This window comes from Plectropomus leopardus, chromosome 20, assembly GCF_026936395.1.
Source record: "Plectropomus leopardus strain MGB_pleo_1.0 chromosome 20, ASM2693639v1, whole genome shotgun sequence".
Classification (NCBI taxonomy): Eukaryota; Metazoa; Chordata; class Actinopteri; order Perciformes; family Serranidae; genus Plectropomus; species Plectropomus leopardus.
Window position 1 is genome coordinate 8,926,381 of NC_142195.1, and position 16,897 is coordinate 8,943,277.

The window sequence follows — 16,897 nt, forward strand, 5'->3', positions numbered from 1 at the left end:
TTTAACAGCCAGTCACAGTGCTCAAAGCACACGAAGACAAAGATTTGATTGATTTTACAGTTTTTTAAGAAGCGATATTAAAAAGAGCATATTTAGATCTCATGTTCACCAGAATGAGAAATACATAAAACCCAAAACCAAAATGCCTCTGGCCACAGCTATTGAAAACAATTTAAAACACCAACAATGTGAATACATTTCATGTCAGATTTTCCAATGGACACATTAACAAAGAATTTTTTTAATCCGTTGGTCTAGAATCCATCTGATCTTGGTCACCTGTAGCTGCTGCTCTTTGTCTGCGAGAGTGGACGTCAGCCGCTGGATGGTGACCTCATGGGTCTGCAGTTTTCTTTTGGTTTGATCCAGTAGCTCCTGGTACTGCTGCTCCAGAGCACTCTCCCTGTCACCGATCTCACCTCTCAGCTTTTTGAGCTGATTGTTAAGGTCCTGGAAGGGAAAATGATAACACTGTCACATAAAATCCATGGTGAATGGTGACAGAAAACAGGAAAGAGAATTTTGAAACACTTGATGGCTTTGTTCAAGGGACAATCATAGTTTTATTGAACATATTACTGGACTACCACCATTCTCCAAATGTCTTACATTGAGGGCCTTATCTCCCTTCTTCTTCTGCTGTTGCAGGTCTTCCAGTTCCACCTCGAGCTGGTCCTTCGCCTGCTGCAAGTCAGCCAGCTCTTGCTCCTTCCTGTCAAGGCCGCGCTGTAGCTTTTGGGCTTCCAGCACCTTGGCGTGGTGTTCCCCCTGGAGTTGGGCAAGCTCTGTTTGCTTTGCCATTAATAGATTTTGGTGCTCCTCTGCTCCCTGATGGACATGAAGGAAATATCTTTACAGAAGTTGCAATGTGCATTTGAAAATAAGATAGAGATAAATACACTTTGCTAGCCTGCCTTTTTAACATTCCATGAGATACTGACCTCTTAGCAGTATCATGTGTGAATGTGCAGGCACAAGGGCCCATTAACATTATCATATAAAGTCAAGGGGAGGCTCTCCATAAAAAGTGTAGGACTTGCCTGGTATTTTTGCAGCTGGGCTTTATGTGCTGCCTCTCTAGCCTTGGCCAAAGCATCGTCCCTGTCCTCAATCTCATGACACAGCTCTGCAATCTGTGCAACACAGAAGAAGACAGACAGGTTGGTGCTAGAGCAATACATAATACAAAGTGGTGTTAACGACAACTGTTAAGACCCCCATAAGAAATTAAGCGTGAACCTCACCTCTTTTTCCTTTTCCTTGAAGACCTGAGTAAGCCCCTGGATTGTTTTGTCTCGCTTTAGAGCGTTTTTCTTCTCAGAGTTGAGTTCATTCTCTGTCTCCTCCAGCTTCCCTAGCAGGGTCTGTTTACACAAAGAAGTGACCTTACACAAAGAGACCTCTCAATAAAATTCAAAAACATTTCATGGAGCAAAATGTCACCTGTGTACCTTGTTTTGATTCTGAATATCCTCCAGTGTTTCAGTCAGGTTCTCATTGGTGCTTTTTATCCGGGTGAGCTCTTCAGTCAGCAGCTTATTGCGGGACTCCAATCGGCTAACCTCATTCTGCTACTCAGCAAATCCAGACAACACATAAAACCAGAAAGGGAAAAAATGTATTAATATCAGTAATATTAAGCAGCAAAGCTGTTCTGTCACAGCTCATTACCGGTGATACAGCGTTTTGCCCAGCTGGGAGAACTACCCCCACTCTGACAGAAGTGTATTCATCATCAAATTCCTCTGTAAGGTCATGCAGAGACTTCCATTCTGTTTCTCTGTGTCTGCGCTTGGCTCGGGGGTTGAGGGGGCCAGTGTTTAACTTCTTCAGGACGGGGATGTGGCACCCTGCAGGGGTGGAGACTTGTTGCCTGGAGATGCAGCGCAGGAGCTGGATCAGGTCGGAGATCACGGAAGGTTGTTTTGAAGAACTGCGGAGCAGAGCTCTGGCCTGGGCCTTACCCCCCGGGTCATCAGTGGCACCATGTCTGGCAGCAAATATCTTGGGCTCTCTGAGTTTTAGTTTGGGTGGAGGGTCCGGTGGGGTTTCTGTGGAAAAGTCTCTATTGAGGGACTGTAATGAGGTGGAGCGACCTTTAATTGCAGGTCTAGGTAGTATGCCTTTCCGCTGGACCAGGTCAAGGTACATGCTCTGTGAACGGTGGCGTGTTCCTCGGAGACCAAAGCTTTTCATGGAACCATCGATCCCTGCTGCTGATCCCAGCCTGCTGCTCTTGAGGCTTGAGCGTCCCGGAAATGCCCCTTTACTAACAATTCGATCAAGACTTACACATCTCCTCATGCGATTCTCCACCTGACCACTTCCACTCTCCCTGAAAAGCTGTCCTTCAGAGGCCAGCTGACACACGGCCTCATCATCAGGGCTGCCCACCCCAGAAAACCTGAGTGGCGTCTTCCAGCTGGTGCTCTCCTGAAAACTCTTGTGCAAGCTTGGGTTGTTTTTGTTGTAAATGTGGATGATGCACTGGATCAGGTGGTCTTTCTCCGCCTGCAGCTTCTGGATCTGACTGTTGTGTTCATCCTGCAGCTGGCTGATGTTAACATCGCATTGCACCACCTTCTCCAACTGGAACACACATTTCCCACAGAGGAACTCTCCACGACCATCACGAGTCACCTCCCAGCCGAGCACATGGGACAAGATGACTTGTAGCTTCCTCTGCGCCGATGAGCTGAAGATCCAGCGACACTGGCTTCCCACCAGACGAACACCGCATATACGACACGGGTCCTTCATGGCACCTTAGACCTTTAGATTCCAGGCGCACCCGCTAAGAAGTAGTCCAAAAAGCCTCTTGCTGACACGCAAACTGTCCAGTGACCTAATGGTCATCAGCCTGCCAACCATGGAATAGCCATCTATCGCTGTCTCTCACTGCATCAGCAAGAGAAACCCAGAGGAAAATGACTGAGTGCAGAGCAGTATAAGCCCTAAGCCTTTGATAATCCCTGCTCCTGCCTCTATTCCACTCTCCCCCACACATTCAATCAGATCAAATCCTTTACCACTGCTGCAGTGATCTGTGTTATGGCCGGTGAACAACCATCTCGAGAAAACCGCCTCCCAGGTAACAGATCAGGCATGAAGATCGTTCCCATACAGGTTCTCCTCCAGGGGACTGTTTATAGATGGCAGCAAGCAATAACTCTAATGGAGTGGATCCTGCCTGGCAGTACATCTAAAAATCTGCTTTAAGATTAGAAGAGGTGTTTACTGGCAATCACATTACAATACAACTCTATCCTGGAGAGGCCACTCAAAGTCCTGCCATGCCACGAGAGCATCCCTGGTAGACAAATTGTCCCCAATCTTTTTACAATCCTTTCAAATCCTTTGCAATACATGCAGCCCATTCATTTTTTTTAGCCAGACTGGATAAACACTGACAGGTTACGCTATTTTTTTCCCCGTTAATAAAGAAGGGTGGACATAAATAACTCATAGGAACAGTCTCCAGACAGCATGGTAATCCAGTCTTAACACCACGACCTGAGTTCAGACGCCAATGCCTGATGAGGAATCATGGACACTGTCCAGCAACAGCTTTCTACTCTAAACATCAACAACACTGTCCTCTTACCATTAGCTTCATGACCACTTTCAAACGGCATTGCTTTATCTCTTGGTGGACAATTCTAAGCTTCCAAAAGTGACAAGTCTAACAACCACCCATCAACTATTAAAATACCTATCAGCCCAATCTACAGGGTTCACATTTGTATATGTAGTATGTGTCATAGTATTTAGCACCCAAACACACTTTTATGGGCATTTAATGGAATTAAGTCAACTATTATATGTATATGTCAACTATTACCCACTTATCCGTAAACTGTCAAGAATATTTGAATATATGGTGCCACTACCTAGCTCCCACCAGAGCTGGGTGGTATGCAGTGCAGGGCGGCCAAGGCTAATGTTAGGTAACTTGTGGAGCCCCGAGGGCGGGCAGTGGGCACAATGTTTCTGCATATTAAGGCCGGCTGTCATGAAATAAAATGAAAAAGGTATTCACATGGAAAAACATTAAAATTTCACCACCTCTAAATGATTAGAGCTTAGACATCCAGTGCTAAAGCACATTGAGTCAACTGAGCACCAGACTTAATAGATAAGGCAGGGTTTCCCACTCATTCATTTATCTGTGGCAGCCCACCACAAATAAAACATCTGCCGGCACATATTAACTGTATATATTTGAAACTGGACAGTTTATTAGGTGACTATTGTGACATATATATGCAATTTGGTTATTAATTTCACCACAGTTTCAGAGCATAGAGCATACTCTGGCACAGTTGGAGTTAACAGAGTGTCAGGAACAGTGAAAGTGAAGCTTAACCCTTCATTGCAATTACCTCTCATCCATCAATCTGATCGGATCAGCTCTGACCGGATCAAAATATCACTTTATCCACCCTGCAACTGAAACTCCTCAAACTGCTGCTGAGGGAAAAAAGAACCAATGACTGCACTGTGTTCACAGAAACACAAGAACCTCCTGGTCTGAATTTAGAGACAGGACGCAGAATGATTTAAAAAAAAAGGGGGGGGGGCAAACACAAGATTAAAAAAAACGGGAAGTTTGTTGACAAAGCCCAAAGATTACAGCTACAAACAAGATGTACTCCTACTTTTTACTGAAGCAGGGTACAAAAATAAAAATGCACCAGGAGGCAAACAAGACAAAAGCAAGCCCTACCACACGCCAAGGTACATTTCCTGTGGTTCAGTAGAACAACACAGACAATCCTCAGGGCTGTGCACAGCAAAGAACATAGCCTGTGTTCATCTGCTGGGCTGTGAGTGTTTGAGTCTCAGTGGTTTGACACAGTTAAATTAATTGCTTTTTGCTTGTGGAAATATTATTCTTCAAAGGAGAATATGAAAGAATGACATAACAACGACTGACATAAAAAAAGCACAGACTGCCACTGTCACTGTGCAGCAGTCATTTAGTGGCACCTTAGAAATTTATAGAAGAAATCCCCACAACACTAACCTGATGGTCCGGAGTTGTTTTGTCTCTCTCTTTATGTAGCTCGTCCCTCAGTGCCTAAGAAACAGACAGTCAAATGTCACTTAAATGCCTTTTTTAATATTGCAAGTAGTGCTGAAACTAAGTTTTAGTAATTTAATGGTTGTCACAAAAGAGATAATACTTTCAATTTTTAGAAATACACTGTATGTACTCTTAAAACACAGCAACGAAAGACACGCATTTTGTAAGTGTTAAATTCAAATAATTATTTAAGTATTAATAGTATTTAAAAGAGAAAGCTCCTAAATTTTATACTATATATAATAACGTCTTCTATTGTAAGCAACTCATAAAGGTTGTACCTCAAGTTCCTGATCTTTCATGGCGATGAGATCAGATAGTTGTTTAACACAGTCAGTTGATGGTGCATCAGTCTGTTGGTCTGCACTTTTTTCCTGATGGATCACAGCTTCCTGGTTCTTTAAAGTGACCTTAAGCTGCTCAATGACACTGGAGTGAGCAAAAATAAAAAAAAATAAAAATATTGGAAACACTTAGATGCCTGTACAGAAAAAAAGACACAATGCTTCTGCTTATCTTGTGTTCCTACTTGTCTTTCTCCTGCAGGGCCTGCTGCAGGTCTTGCACTGTGCTGGGGACAAGGCCAGGGGTAAAGGTGCTCGGTGGACCCCGGGCTTGGAGCTGCTTCTCCATATTAATATTCTTAAGTTTCTCCTGCTCAGCGATGGCTGCCATCTTGTCAACCTCTTCCTCTGCTGTTCGCAGACACTGAAATGAGGCAAAAAGACTGGCTGAGACAACCACCCCCAATCACCTTAAGGAAGAAAAAGAAAATAACTGTTTTGGGGGAGAGTATTAAAGTAAACAGCTTTGACTCACCTGTTCCAGGTCAGCTATCCTCTTGTTGAATGCATCCCGAAGTGCATCCATCTCTCTCTGAGCTTGCTCTCTCACACGCTGGGGTTCTCCTGATTCCCGACCAGCCAGACTCTCCAACGCTTTCCTGAAAATCATTCACAGGGGAAATTAAGTTTGCACTCATAAAAATCTTCGCCACTGGACTTCCATGACTTCTTTGTGCAAACTAAGATTTTGTCTGATTTATTAAAGGAGCAGTGTGTACGATTCAGTGGTGTATAGCAATGAGGATTGCAGATTGCAACTAGCTGAGACTTCTCCAAGTGTGAACTCCCAGTTAGGATTCCTTCAGTGTTGATTGTTCAGGAGGTTTTTACCAAGAGCCAAATTATCAGCAGAGGTCTCTTCCCCTTCAAAACAAACGAACCAGGGAATTAAAACTGCTAAATAAACTGAATAAAGCAGTGTTTCTGCGGGCCAGTGTTGCTTTATCCGTTCTTGGCTGCTGTAGAAACATGGCAGTGCACTTCGGCCATTTCTTTGGATGAGGACTTGCTCCCTTTTTAGATATAAACAGCTTAATCAAGGGCTGGAAATTATGGTTACAAAATAATATCAAAATAATTTTAGGCTATACCGCATTACAGCATATATATCTCAATACTTTAAAATCACCTCTGAACTACTGTAGACTATTAAAATATGAAATTATGAAATTAACTATAGTTACAATCAAGTTAATTAAAGTAGCTACTGCCATATGATGGTTTAAATTGTTAAATTGCAGTTAAATTGAGTATTTTTATGTTTTTACTTTTATATTTAAGTTCAATAACATACTAATAAAACAAGGTTCAATAAAATAATGTTATTATAAAGTTCAATAAAGTACTGCAATGATAAAGTTAAATAAAGTAGTGTTATGACTGAATAAATCAAAGCAAAACCACCGGGGCTTTTATTTGGAAGCAACTGGATCTCGAGTCGGAAGTGTTGATGTTTTTGCAGCGAACTTGAAACTTTCTGTCATATGTTAGATGTTAGCAGAAAAGTGAACTGTTGACAGGCTGATTTTAAATATGATGACTTATTCTCTGTAAACTGGAAGTGAATATTTTAATAATATTTGCAATTCACGATGGTGCTCCATGGTCGCAATCTGCGTCTAAAAGGTCGTGCAGATGCAAAAACTCTCCTCACCTCAAACCCTGAAACATGATCAGGAGACAGTTATCAGGATGGGTGGAGTGTCTGTGATGAATCACTTTTGTGAGTCTTTTTTCATGTAGGAGGAGAACATGTGATGTGATTTTAATGCGTGTGTCTCTGAGAGGGAGAGAGCCATAGGATAGAGCAAGAGAATGGGACACCTAAGCCAGTCTCATGTCGGTAGCTTAAAAAAAAAGACAGTATATACTCAATGTTCACGATATTGTCATTTTATATACCCCACGTGAAAAAAACGCAGTAGATAAACTATATTCAATATGTCACCCATCCTGTAGCTCATTCTAAGACAATGAAAACATGATTTTCCTCGGCGCTTACATACTAAAGAAAGTATAGTTATTATATTATATTCCGCTTCTGCCGATATATTCCCCTAAATCCTACAGACTGGAACTTTAAAATGATGCCAAACATGAAGCTGACACTGAAATTCAGTACTGTGGGGCTATAAAGGGAAAGATACTCACGATGCAGACACGAGGAGCTCCTGTTTCTCTGCCAACTCCCTCTTCATCGACTCCAACTCAACCTTCAGCTCAATGTTCTGCAAACACATAACAGTCAGTTTATTATAGCACATCATCACAAAAACACTGACACAACAGGAAAAATATCTAAGAGGTGATCAGAAATTGTTCTCCCTAGCAGTTGTATTATTAGTGATGACCATTAAAAACACGGCAGTACCAAGCTTGTGATTGGATTTAGGACATCATAAAAATGTAACTTAGATCTGAAGGGAAAAAAATCTATTTCTGTGTCCACACTACTCTGTTAAAAAGTATTTGGGCCACATTTCCTTGTAATGTGTGCCTTAGAGAACTTGGCGACATCCTCCTCAATGAAACTATCTGACAAGGGAAAACACACCTGTGCAAATATATTGGCAATCGCCAGTTGTTGAGCTTGAAACTTTTTAAAAATATCACCCAACCCTAGGGTGTGCATAAAAGAAAATTCTTATGTGACACTTTACCTCTCAAACTGATAAGAAACCCAAGCAGCCCTAATGAAATCAAAAGATTCCAATGTGCTTACATCTTACTCAAACAAAGGAAGAAAAGGCAAGACGGCTGTTCTGAGATCATAAATGTGGGATTTTGGTTGAAGTACGTCCAGCTGTTGTTGTTGCTGACGTTCTAAATTAGTCCCGGTAGGAAACACTGAGTCACATTCCACATTAAGACACCTAGGGGGCCACATTAAATGCATGACAAAGACAAAGAGTATGACACACATTTTTGAACATTAAAGTAAATACAACACCGTTTTGAAAATGTCCTCAGTGGAGTCGTCGCATTTCTGCTGAATGCGCTCCTCCATGAAGTAGATGCGCAGCTTCAGGTTAAAGTTCTCTTTCTTCAGAGCTGTGATTTGCTGCAGATGGTGACAAAAAATAATGAAATAACAGAAAAATACCTAATCAACAAACAACAATTTTACTAAAAAAGTTGCATCAAAATATTTTCGCCTCTGTCTTTCCCAAAATGAAATCTTTGAATTTACTTAAACTAAAGGCAAGGTTAGGAAAAATAATTTGGGTCGAAGACAAACTAAAAATGTTTACTTAGCAGAAAAGGAACATTTGTACTGCTGTTGTTAAAAAGAAGGGAGGCCTTCGTGCTTGTGTGTGTGTTTGAATGTGAATGTGTGTGAAGTGGACTGTGCATCATTGTGCTGCAGGCTCAGAACAGCATACATCTGGCAATGGGGGTTGGGTAGACAGTCAGCGGGAGGAGGTAGAAGTCTGGACCCCTCCGTAAAACCTCAAATCATGAAGCCAGCCGGGCAGCGCAAGCCAAAAACTGAGCATGCATTCCACTCAAATACTGAAATATAGACTTCAGCTCACCTCAATCCTACTCCTACACACACTTCATCGCTAAATCTCCATAAATGGTCTGTACGGCATGGCTTCAGTCAGACTGCAGATCAGGTTTAATAAATCACAATACCCGGTTTGTTGCCGTGGAGAAAATTAACCACGTGACCTCTCACTAGCAAGCTCAGTGTTTCAATCTATTTACCATTAATAGCATTAATACACAAATTAAAATATGTGTCAGTTAATTAATGTCATGTAAAATTGGCTTTGGGCATTCCAAGAGACACTGCCTCACTACAAGCAGCTCCAATTTAAGAAACATCATACCACTTGATACACATCACTCACATTCTCATAGTCCTTCATGGTGAGCGCTTTGATTGGGGACATCTTGTCAGGGAAGGATGGAGCTGTAAAACAACAAAGTGATACATTTCATTTGAGTCACCGTGGTCTCTATAGCACACAGAATCTTACAAGAATAACTCCCAGCTCTCGGGAATGTGTTTCTTTTAGAGAGATAAAGAGAAAGAGAAAGCAGAGATGTTTTTCACTGAGAGGCGTCAGAGGGGAGACATCTCCTGGAGAGCTGCCATGTTTAGGCCGGTTGAAAGCAGCCCTCAGCTGATCGTGTAGCACTAGTCAACAACACATTTCGCAACACTGATTCACAGTTTGACGGCATGACAGGAAGATCTCCGTCACCCGTCATGCCTGGATCGGTTGCTTGTAAAGGTACACTTTCTAAATCAGGGATATGTTGCTTTTCACTTCTGACAACAGTGCTGAGGTGAGACAGGGGGAAGCAAAAGTCAGAGAAGGGCAGCAGGAAACAGGGTTTTCCACACATTTATTTATTTGTGGTGGCTTGCCACAATCAAAACATCTGCAGCCAGGTATTGATTTTATATTTTTGGGGCTGGACTATTTATAAGAGCGCTGTTGAAATATATATATACCATTTGGTTATTCATTCACTACACTCTTGGAAGAGCGTTGTCTGGGCACAGAAGAAGCAGCAGGACGTCAGGTGCAATGACAGTGAAACTTAACTGCTCATTGCATTGGGCCTAAAAGTTTGCTTTCACTCGCTGCAGCAGTTGCTGCTCACATCCATCAATCTGATAAGCTTTGGCCAGATTTACAAATAGATAGATTTACAGCAACTCAAACTCTACAAACTGCTACTGAGGAAAAAATTAATTCTTAAAGCGGTCCGCCTGTGCTGCCTTCAAGGACCTGCAAAAACATCAGAATTTAAAGAGGTGACACAGAATGATATAATGACAGATGATGTGATCACCACTTCTGGTAAGTGCACAATGGCCAACTTTCATTTCAGAAAACACTACCCTGTTGAAATTTGTGCACTGCACAATGAAGTACATAGTGTACATAGTGTTCATTAAGGGTGGGAATCTCTGGCCACCTTATGATTCGATTCGATTACAATTCAGAGGGCTACGATTCGACGATAAAACGATTAGCGATGCATCTTGATGGATTAATGCATATTTTTTGTGATCAGCTGTTTTATTTAATATTTTTTTATGCATCATTTTTCCTATATGTTATTTCTTTTTCTCACTGTGTGATTACTAAAACAGTGTATTTGTAATGATCCATAATTAAATTAAACACTACACAGATGAATTTACTTCCATTATCTTTTATTAATAAACAAATGGAAGAGATGTGTCAGGCCAAGCTTTGTCATCATTTGCTCGATGGTTCTCTGGTAAGCAGCAGTACTTAACAGTCTGTTAAGTACAGAAAAGTTAATCTCTTTACTGTAATGCAGCCTTTAAAACCAGGAAAAAACAACAACAATATCGTGATATTCAAAATCTAAGACAATATCTAGTCTCACATCACAATATCAATATAATATTGCTATGTTGCTCAGCTCTAGTTAATAAACACATTTAAGAACTATCATAATGTGCCAAGTGTCAGTGTTTTTTTTTAATGCCTCTGTGTATTGGTCCCCACAACCAACTTGACAGAAAGCCACATATGCTGACCTATATCTGTAAAAATCATTTCTTTACTGTTTTACGTGTTCTAGCCTTGAGTATATTGTTGGTACACTACAAGAGCTCAACAATGAATCAGACTCAGGATTACCTAATTAACATCATACAGCTAATCCCTCATCACAGCTTTGGGGACACAACTGTGGGAGGTCACAGCAACGATTTAACAGCAGCATTAATTAATACACAAGAGAGATGCAACCTAAGCAAGAAAAAAAATGAAAGGAGAACAAAAGAAAATCTTACCTGTCATGCTGTCTGAGGAGTACTCTCCAGCATCTATGGAGTCTGGCAGTCTGCAGCTGTGGAAAGAATCATTTTGTTAGCGATGCAGCCAGGACGCTTACATTTTTGCCACATCCAACAAAAACAATCTCAAATTTATTTTTTTTTAAATCACAGGAAACAAAGCAACCCCTGCTCTCTATACTTGCACACTGTACACATTTTGATTATTATAGTTTTTGAAACATAAATGCGTCATGTTTATGTATTACTCACGCTGGCCAGTTCCATTGAGCCCCAAGAACAATCCATAAATAGCTCAAGAGTGACTCTCTGCTTCATTTACATCCACTCTGGCACAGCCTCCTCAGTGTGCATGCATGTGTGTGTGTGTGTGTGTGTGTGTGTGTGTGTGTGTGTGTGTGTGTGTGTGTGTGTGCGTGTGTGTGTTTGTCAGACCATGTGCCAGTGGCAGCCTAGCCCTCATGTTCAGAGAGACAGGAGGAGAGAGAAAAGGAGAGAGAAACCAGTGGACGGAGAAGAGGGCTTTCTTTTGTAGACAAGTCGACCACTGTGGCTCTGATCAGCTAAGCATCGCACAGTGATGGGACAGTGGCATCACTCACAGACATGGTACAATGCACCAAACATCAGCAACACACATCTGGATCACAATGACACAAAAAGGGAACTGGGCTTGTACTGCCTAAACACAAATGCATCACTTGCACATGTAGTAATGCGGTTTATTGAGCATTAGGGTGAATTTATGCTAACAAATCTGGCTTTACAACGTCAGTTACTTGCATAAACAAAAACGATGTGGGCCAAGGCTCATGTCCCTCAACTCTGAACTTTGTGTCTAAAAATATATAACGTCCAGTATTGCATAACTACTTCCCATACCTCCCCTGGCAGTGGAAGATCACCCACTCTGCTGCTTTGCTGGTATATTCCTTAAGCAAAGAACTATTCCAGCATGATTTGTTTATATTTCATATATATATGTGTGAGAATATACATGTGCAAATTACATTTTTGAAAAACAGACCCTGCATCCTTGGTTTTGTCCTGCTGTAATTACCACCATAAACTTTTTAAGCAACAACATTGCTTTTTGGTGTTTCTGATGAGTCAGATGTATATGACTCCTATTCCATTTTGTCCAGTTCAACTCCTTTTCCAAGATTCTGTGATTCTGGGAACTCTGAGTATCTGTGCTGTATGTAGGATTTAGGAGAATCAATTGATAGAAACTGAATATGTAAAAGTATGTTTTCTTTAGTGTGTTATCGCCTGAAATTAAGAAGAGCTGTGTTTCTGTCACCTTAGAATCAGCCATTTATATCTACATAAGAAGCGGGTCCTCGTTTATGGAGATCACCTTGTTCACCATCATGTTTTTACCAAACACTGGCTTACGTAGGACCATTCATGTTTTCACACTGGCCATCGTAGCTAGAGGCCCTTTTACAATAAGCAGTGTCAGAAAAACAAATAGTTTTTTACTCCGAACTTCTTGATTGAGTATTTTACCAGTTTAAATCACCAGGTCTGTTGGTTTGAGAAGATGAGATCTCTGATGATAATTGTGCTCCCAGTAAAAACCTCCTAATCGTATGGATCTTAATTTATCAGAGAAAAAAGGTGAGCTCGCTTTACCATGTAGTGACCGGGGCCGCATGTCTCTGACGTGCAAAACAGAGTCAGACAAACACTGATTTGTAAAACAAAACTACTTTATTCTGTGTTTTTACTGATTTAAATCACATGGTCAATTTATTTTGGAGAGGAAGACTCCCCTGTTGATTATTTGGCTCCCTGTGAAAAACCTCCTGAACAATGAATACAGAAAGAACTCTGGCCGGGAGAAGCTTCAGCTGGTGACAATCTGCAATCCTCACCGCAAAACTACTAAATCCACCGAAATATTACACACTGGACCTTTAAAGCTTCCACAGGCTGCAACAATAAACCATAATCAAACTGCTCTTCCCCATCTTTGTTTTGCTTCAACTCTCAGGAAATTACACAAAGTTAACCAACATGAAGTATCATGATTCAGTGCATAGCAGTGGTGAAAAGATGATACAGTGCCAAGTGAAATTAGGTAGCCTCCTTGGACTTTTGCAACGTTGAATCACAGTGGATTTTATTAGGCCTTTTGATACTGATCAACAATAACAACAACAAAAACTCTTTTACAAAAGAGAGGCACTGTTTTTCTTGCGATACACTGTTAATAAATGTAAAATGACGAATAAGAAGCAACAGGAGCACAATAATTCTCCACAGAAAACTAAAAATCCTTAACGTGTTGACAATTGTTGCATCACTGAGGTTTCACATGCAAAGCAACCCCTTCCTGTGATAATGGAGAGGAAGCATTGAACAGCAAGAGCCACGATAAGGGTAAAAGCATCAAACACAAACATGTGAAACCCCTTCCACTTAAACCATCCCGATGAAAACTCTCCCATGAATAACAGATTACCTTAAAACACGTCTGTCAGCTGTTATAGACGCTGCATCTGTCGTAACCCCTCCAATACCATGTGGAAACATTGTAAGCGCCTGTAAACAGTGACTTCCTCTTTCTTTTCATACTTTGGTCAACTGCCAGTAACAAATATGGAAGCAGAAAAGCTCACAATAATATTACTTACAGTACTTAATGAAAAACAACAAGCGAGGCAACTATCAGTACACAAAGACATATTTTTAAAAGGGTAAAGTGAATCATGTTTCAGAATAAGTAATTCACACCACACATATCAGCTAACATCTTGGATTACTGAGGCACGCTTACCACCTGGGTGACCGCTTTCACAAGGGACACAGCTAGGTTAGGTCATTTAAAAAGGACACTAAGCAAGGACACTACAAACTTAAACAATGACATGCTACAACTGGATTTTAAAGCAGAAAGAGCTATAGATTAGCAATATTAGGCAAACACTTTCCAGCAAGAGCAGAGCTAAGAATGCACAGTTCACCTACCACAATCACACTCTTCTTTCATGCCAAGGAGAGCAAAAAAAACAACAAAAAACAAGTATGACATGTTAACGCTACCGGTATTTCCACATTTTCAATGAAAAGAGTGAGGGGGGACGTCGCTGCTTCAGTCTAAACCCTGCTGCAGATCTGCCTCCGATAATTTCCGCTTTCTTTCACTCTCTAAATGACAGGTCAACAAGCCGATCACAGCAATATCACAGCAACATCCAGCGAGCTGAATATGATTTATAGAGGTGATGTTTGCCTGAACATGATAGGCTGCCTGCACCGATGTTTCCATTGCACTTTTAGTGTATTGTTTTGAGCTTTTTTTCCGAATATGTTACAATTTGCCTCATGAAACAGATGTCGCTTATTTAAATTAAATCGTTTATGTTGTTAAAAGCTAAATTTAATCCATTAATGGGTGTTTATCATGTATAAGCGTTAACGTTGCAACCTACGCTAGTCAGTTACAAAGGCTGCTGCAAAAACAAACAGAAACAGCCTCAACTGGAGGATCACTGCCTATCAACGTTATCAACTAATTTAACTTGACTATGTCAGATGCAACATTTTACAGATAAATTTGATTTGTGTGGTCACTAATGAGTCAGATGACGACTTAACTTGCCACAAAACAATTCGTATGAGACCTGGCGCTATAAATACACTTTTAAGACGCTATAACGTTATGTAGCTGACTGTTTGTTCTAGCTTATACCTAACTTAACTCTGTCACGTTATGGCGTTAGGGCAGATTATTAAACCTGACAATGTGAGTGCTTCTGTGTTGTTCCAGTTAATAGTCAGGGCCCGTGCAGCGGATTACTGGGTTAATGTTAGCTATAACGTACTATTACAAGCTAGCACTAGCTCGCTAGCTATCGTTAGTAGGGTTGTTTTTTTTTACCTTCCGTTGATGTCAACGGGAAGCGTCAAATCGTCCCCCACGACGGAGTCCATGATAGACGTTCACTTATTTTGTGTTCTCTCCGTTAAAGTAGGGCATTTTACAGACTAGACTAATGTAAACTTACAAAAGCGGGACGGAATTCAAAATAGTCCATGCTACCGCCATCATGATTTGGTGTACGTCACCACTGTGCACGTTGGAAACTGGTGATGCCTTCACGTTATGTGGGAAATATTTGAACCACGAATAACATCACACAGTAGAAGCCTCAAAACGCGAATATAACGATGTAAAATACAATAAAACAATATATGAGCTATTAATATTTCAAGTCTTATTTCATGTTTTCTTCACCACGGTACTTAAATGTAAATGTATTGTTTACGACTTCAAAATGGGGAATTTACGAGCAGTGGAAATGCAGCATAAAGCAGGGTGGGTACTGGGACAAAGCGATTGGCGAAAACAAACACTGTGAGGAGGGACATACAGGCTCAAAAATACAGACGTAGTCGGATGCAGAATTTGCTCCTTTTGGTATGTACCTACGTAGTGAAGTTAGTGGCTCTGAAAGGTTACCTGTTTTTGAATAATTGGTGGACCCACATATTCACACACACAATTGTATGCGTATGTGTATTTGTGTGTATGTCTGTGAGTGTGTATATTTTAAAGTTAACTTGTGCTGACATAGTTATCTAAGAGTATGCTTAGTCACAATTTGTATGTGTGTGGTGAATGTGATACTGTGTGTATTGCATGGATAATTAACCGTTAGACTAATTACAATAGGTATCCGGTCAACAGTAATGAGTAGGCCTACAGTCTGGGTATTTTCACTAAACACATGTGTATGTGTGTTAACTAAATGTATGACAAACCTTTCTGCAAACTGCTAACATTATACCCTGCACACAGAAAAAGCCAAAAGCAGTGTGGATTTCATTTATACTATCAGTGTGTAGAAGTGCTTTGTGAGCTTATTCGTGATGAATTGTGAAAATACTTACTTACATGTGAGTCAGACTTGAATGCAAGACATTTACTTATATTTGAGTATTTTTATGGTATTGCACTTTCATTTGAGTAAAGGATAGTATTACAATAACAGCTATTCTAGTTTTTGTATGAATTACAAGTGCTTACAAAACTTTTTTTAAAAAAAAAAACAGTAAATTAGTGTGTGTGTGCAAAAAGGAGTATTAAAGCAAAGAGCATCTTGAGAGATTAAAAGAGGTCTTGGATGGCGTGGAGGATTGGGATTTAGAATAAAAAAACACACAAACACTAGTTCTGCAAAACTGTGTGAAAAACAAAGTAACTAAAGGAAAAACTCTTTCTAGATGCTGCATCTGAATAAACAGGCGCTGAAGCAAACACAAGGACTAAGTATTATCCTGGAGAGGAAAGTACAGGTGCACAGACTGACTCCATCACTGAGAGTCCCTCACTCTGCCCTGCCTGGTGTCTCTGTGGTATTTCTCTGGGTCAGCCTACACCCTGCTGAGCTGACAACACCAATGTGTCACCCCATCGTGTGTGTGTGTGTGTGTGTGTGTGTGTGTGTGTGTGTGTGTGTGTGTGTGTGTGTGTCTGTGCCTGTGTGTGAGTGTCTGAACATACAATTGCCTGACAGAGACAGAAATGTAGAGTTCAATCAATCAGTTTACATGAGTTCACAGTGTTTACATACTCAGTCATGACAGTACAGAATACAGTCAGTACTCACTATATCACGGCTGGTATTTACCTTTCTACTGTGTCCCCACATCAGATTTGCT

The 16,897-nt window shown here is 40.9% G+C and overlaps 1 protein-coding gene across 11 annotated transcripts in view; it reads right to left on the reverse strand.

Annotated features, from left to right (window-relative positions):
- cdk5rap2 (CDK5 regulatory subunit associated protein 2) overlaps window positions 1-15,298 on the reverse strand; it is an 86,553-nt gene extending 71,255 nt beyond the window's left edge. For 3 of the 11 annotated variants that reach the window (XM_088071381.1, XM_088071382.1, XM_088071376.1), the window contains exons 1-6: window positions 1,672-2,954; window positions 1,452-1,571; window positions 1,245-1,364; window positions 1,041-1,133; window positions 610-828; window positions 280-450 (exon numbers count right to left, since the gene is read on the reverse strand). In XM_088071381.1, the coding sequence (XP_087927507.1) occupies window positions 280-450; window positions 610-828; window positions 1,041-1,133; window positions 1,245-1,364; window positions 1,452-1,571; window positions 1,672-2,760 (1,812 nt within the window). In that variant the 5' untranslated portion in view covers window positions 2,761-2,954. Of the gene's footprint in view, window positions 1-279; window positions 451-609; window positions 829-1,036; window positions 1,134-1,244; window positions 1,365-1,451; window positions 1,572-1,671; window positions 2,957-5,026; window positions 5,081-5,367; window positions 5,516-5,615; window positions 5,795-5,905; window positions 6,030-7,581; window positions 7,659-8,380; window positions 8,492-9,287; window positions 9,350-11,221; window positions 11,278-14,200; window positions 14,216-14,275; window positions 14,305-15,113 lie in introns of those variants that run through there. The other 8 variants (XM_042509440.2, XM_042509439.2, XM_088071378.1 and 5 more) reach the window with 6 other exon arrangements.
- Between the last annotated feature and the right edge of the window lie 1,599 nt (window positions 15,299-16,897).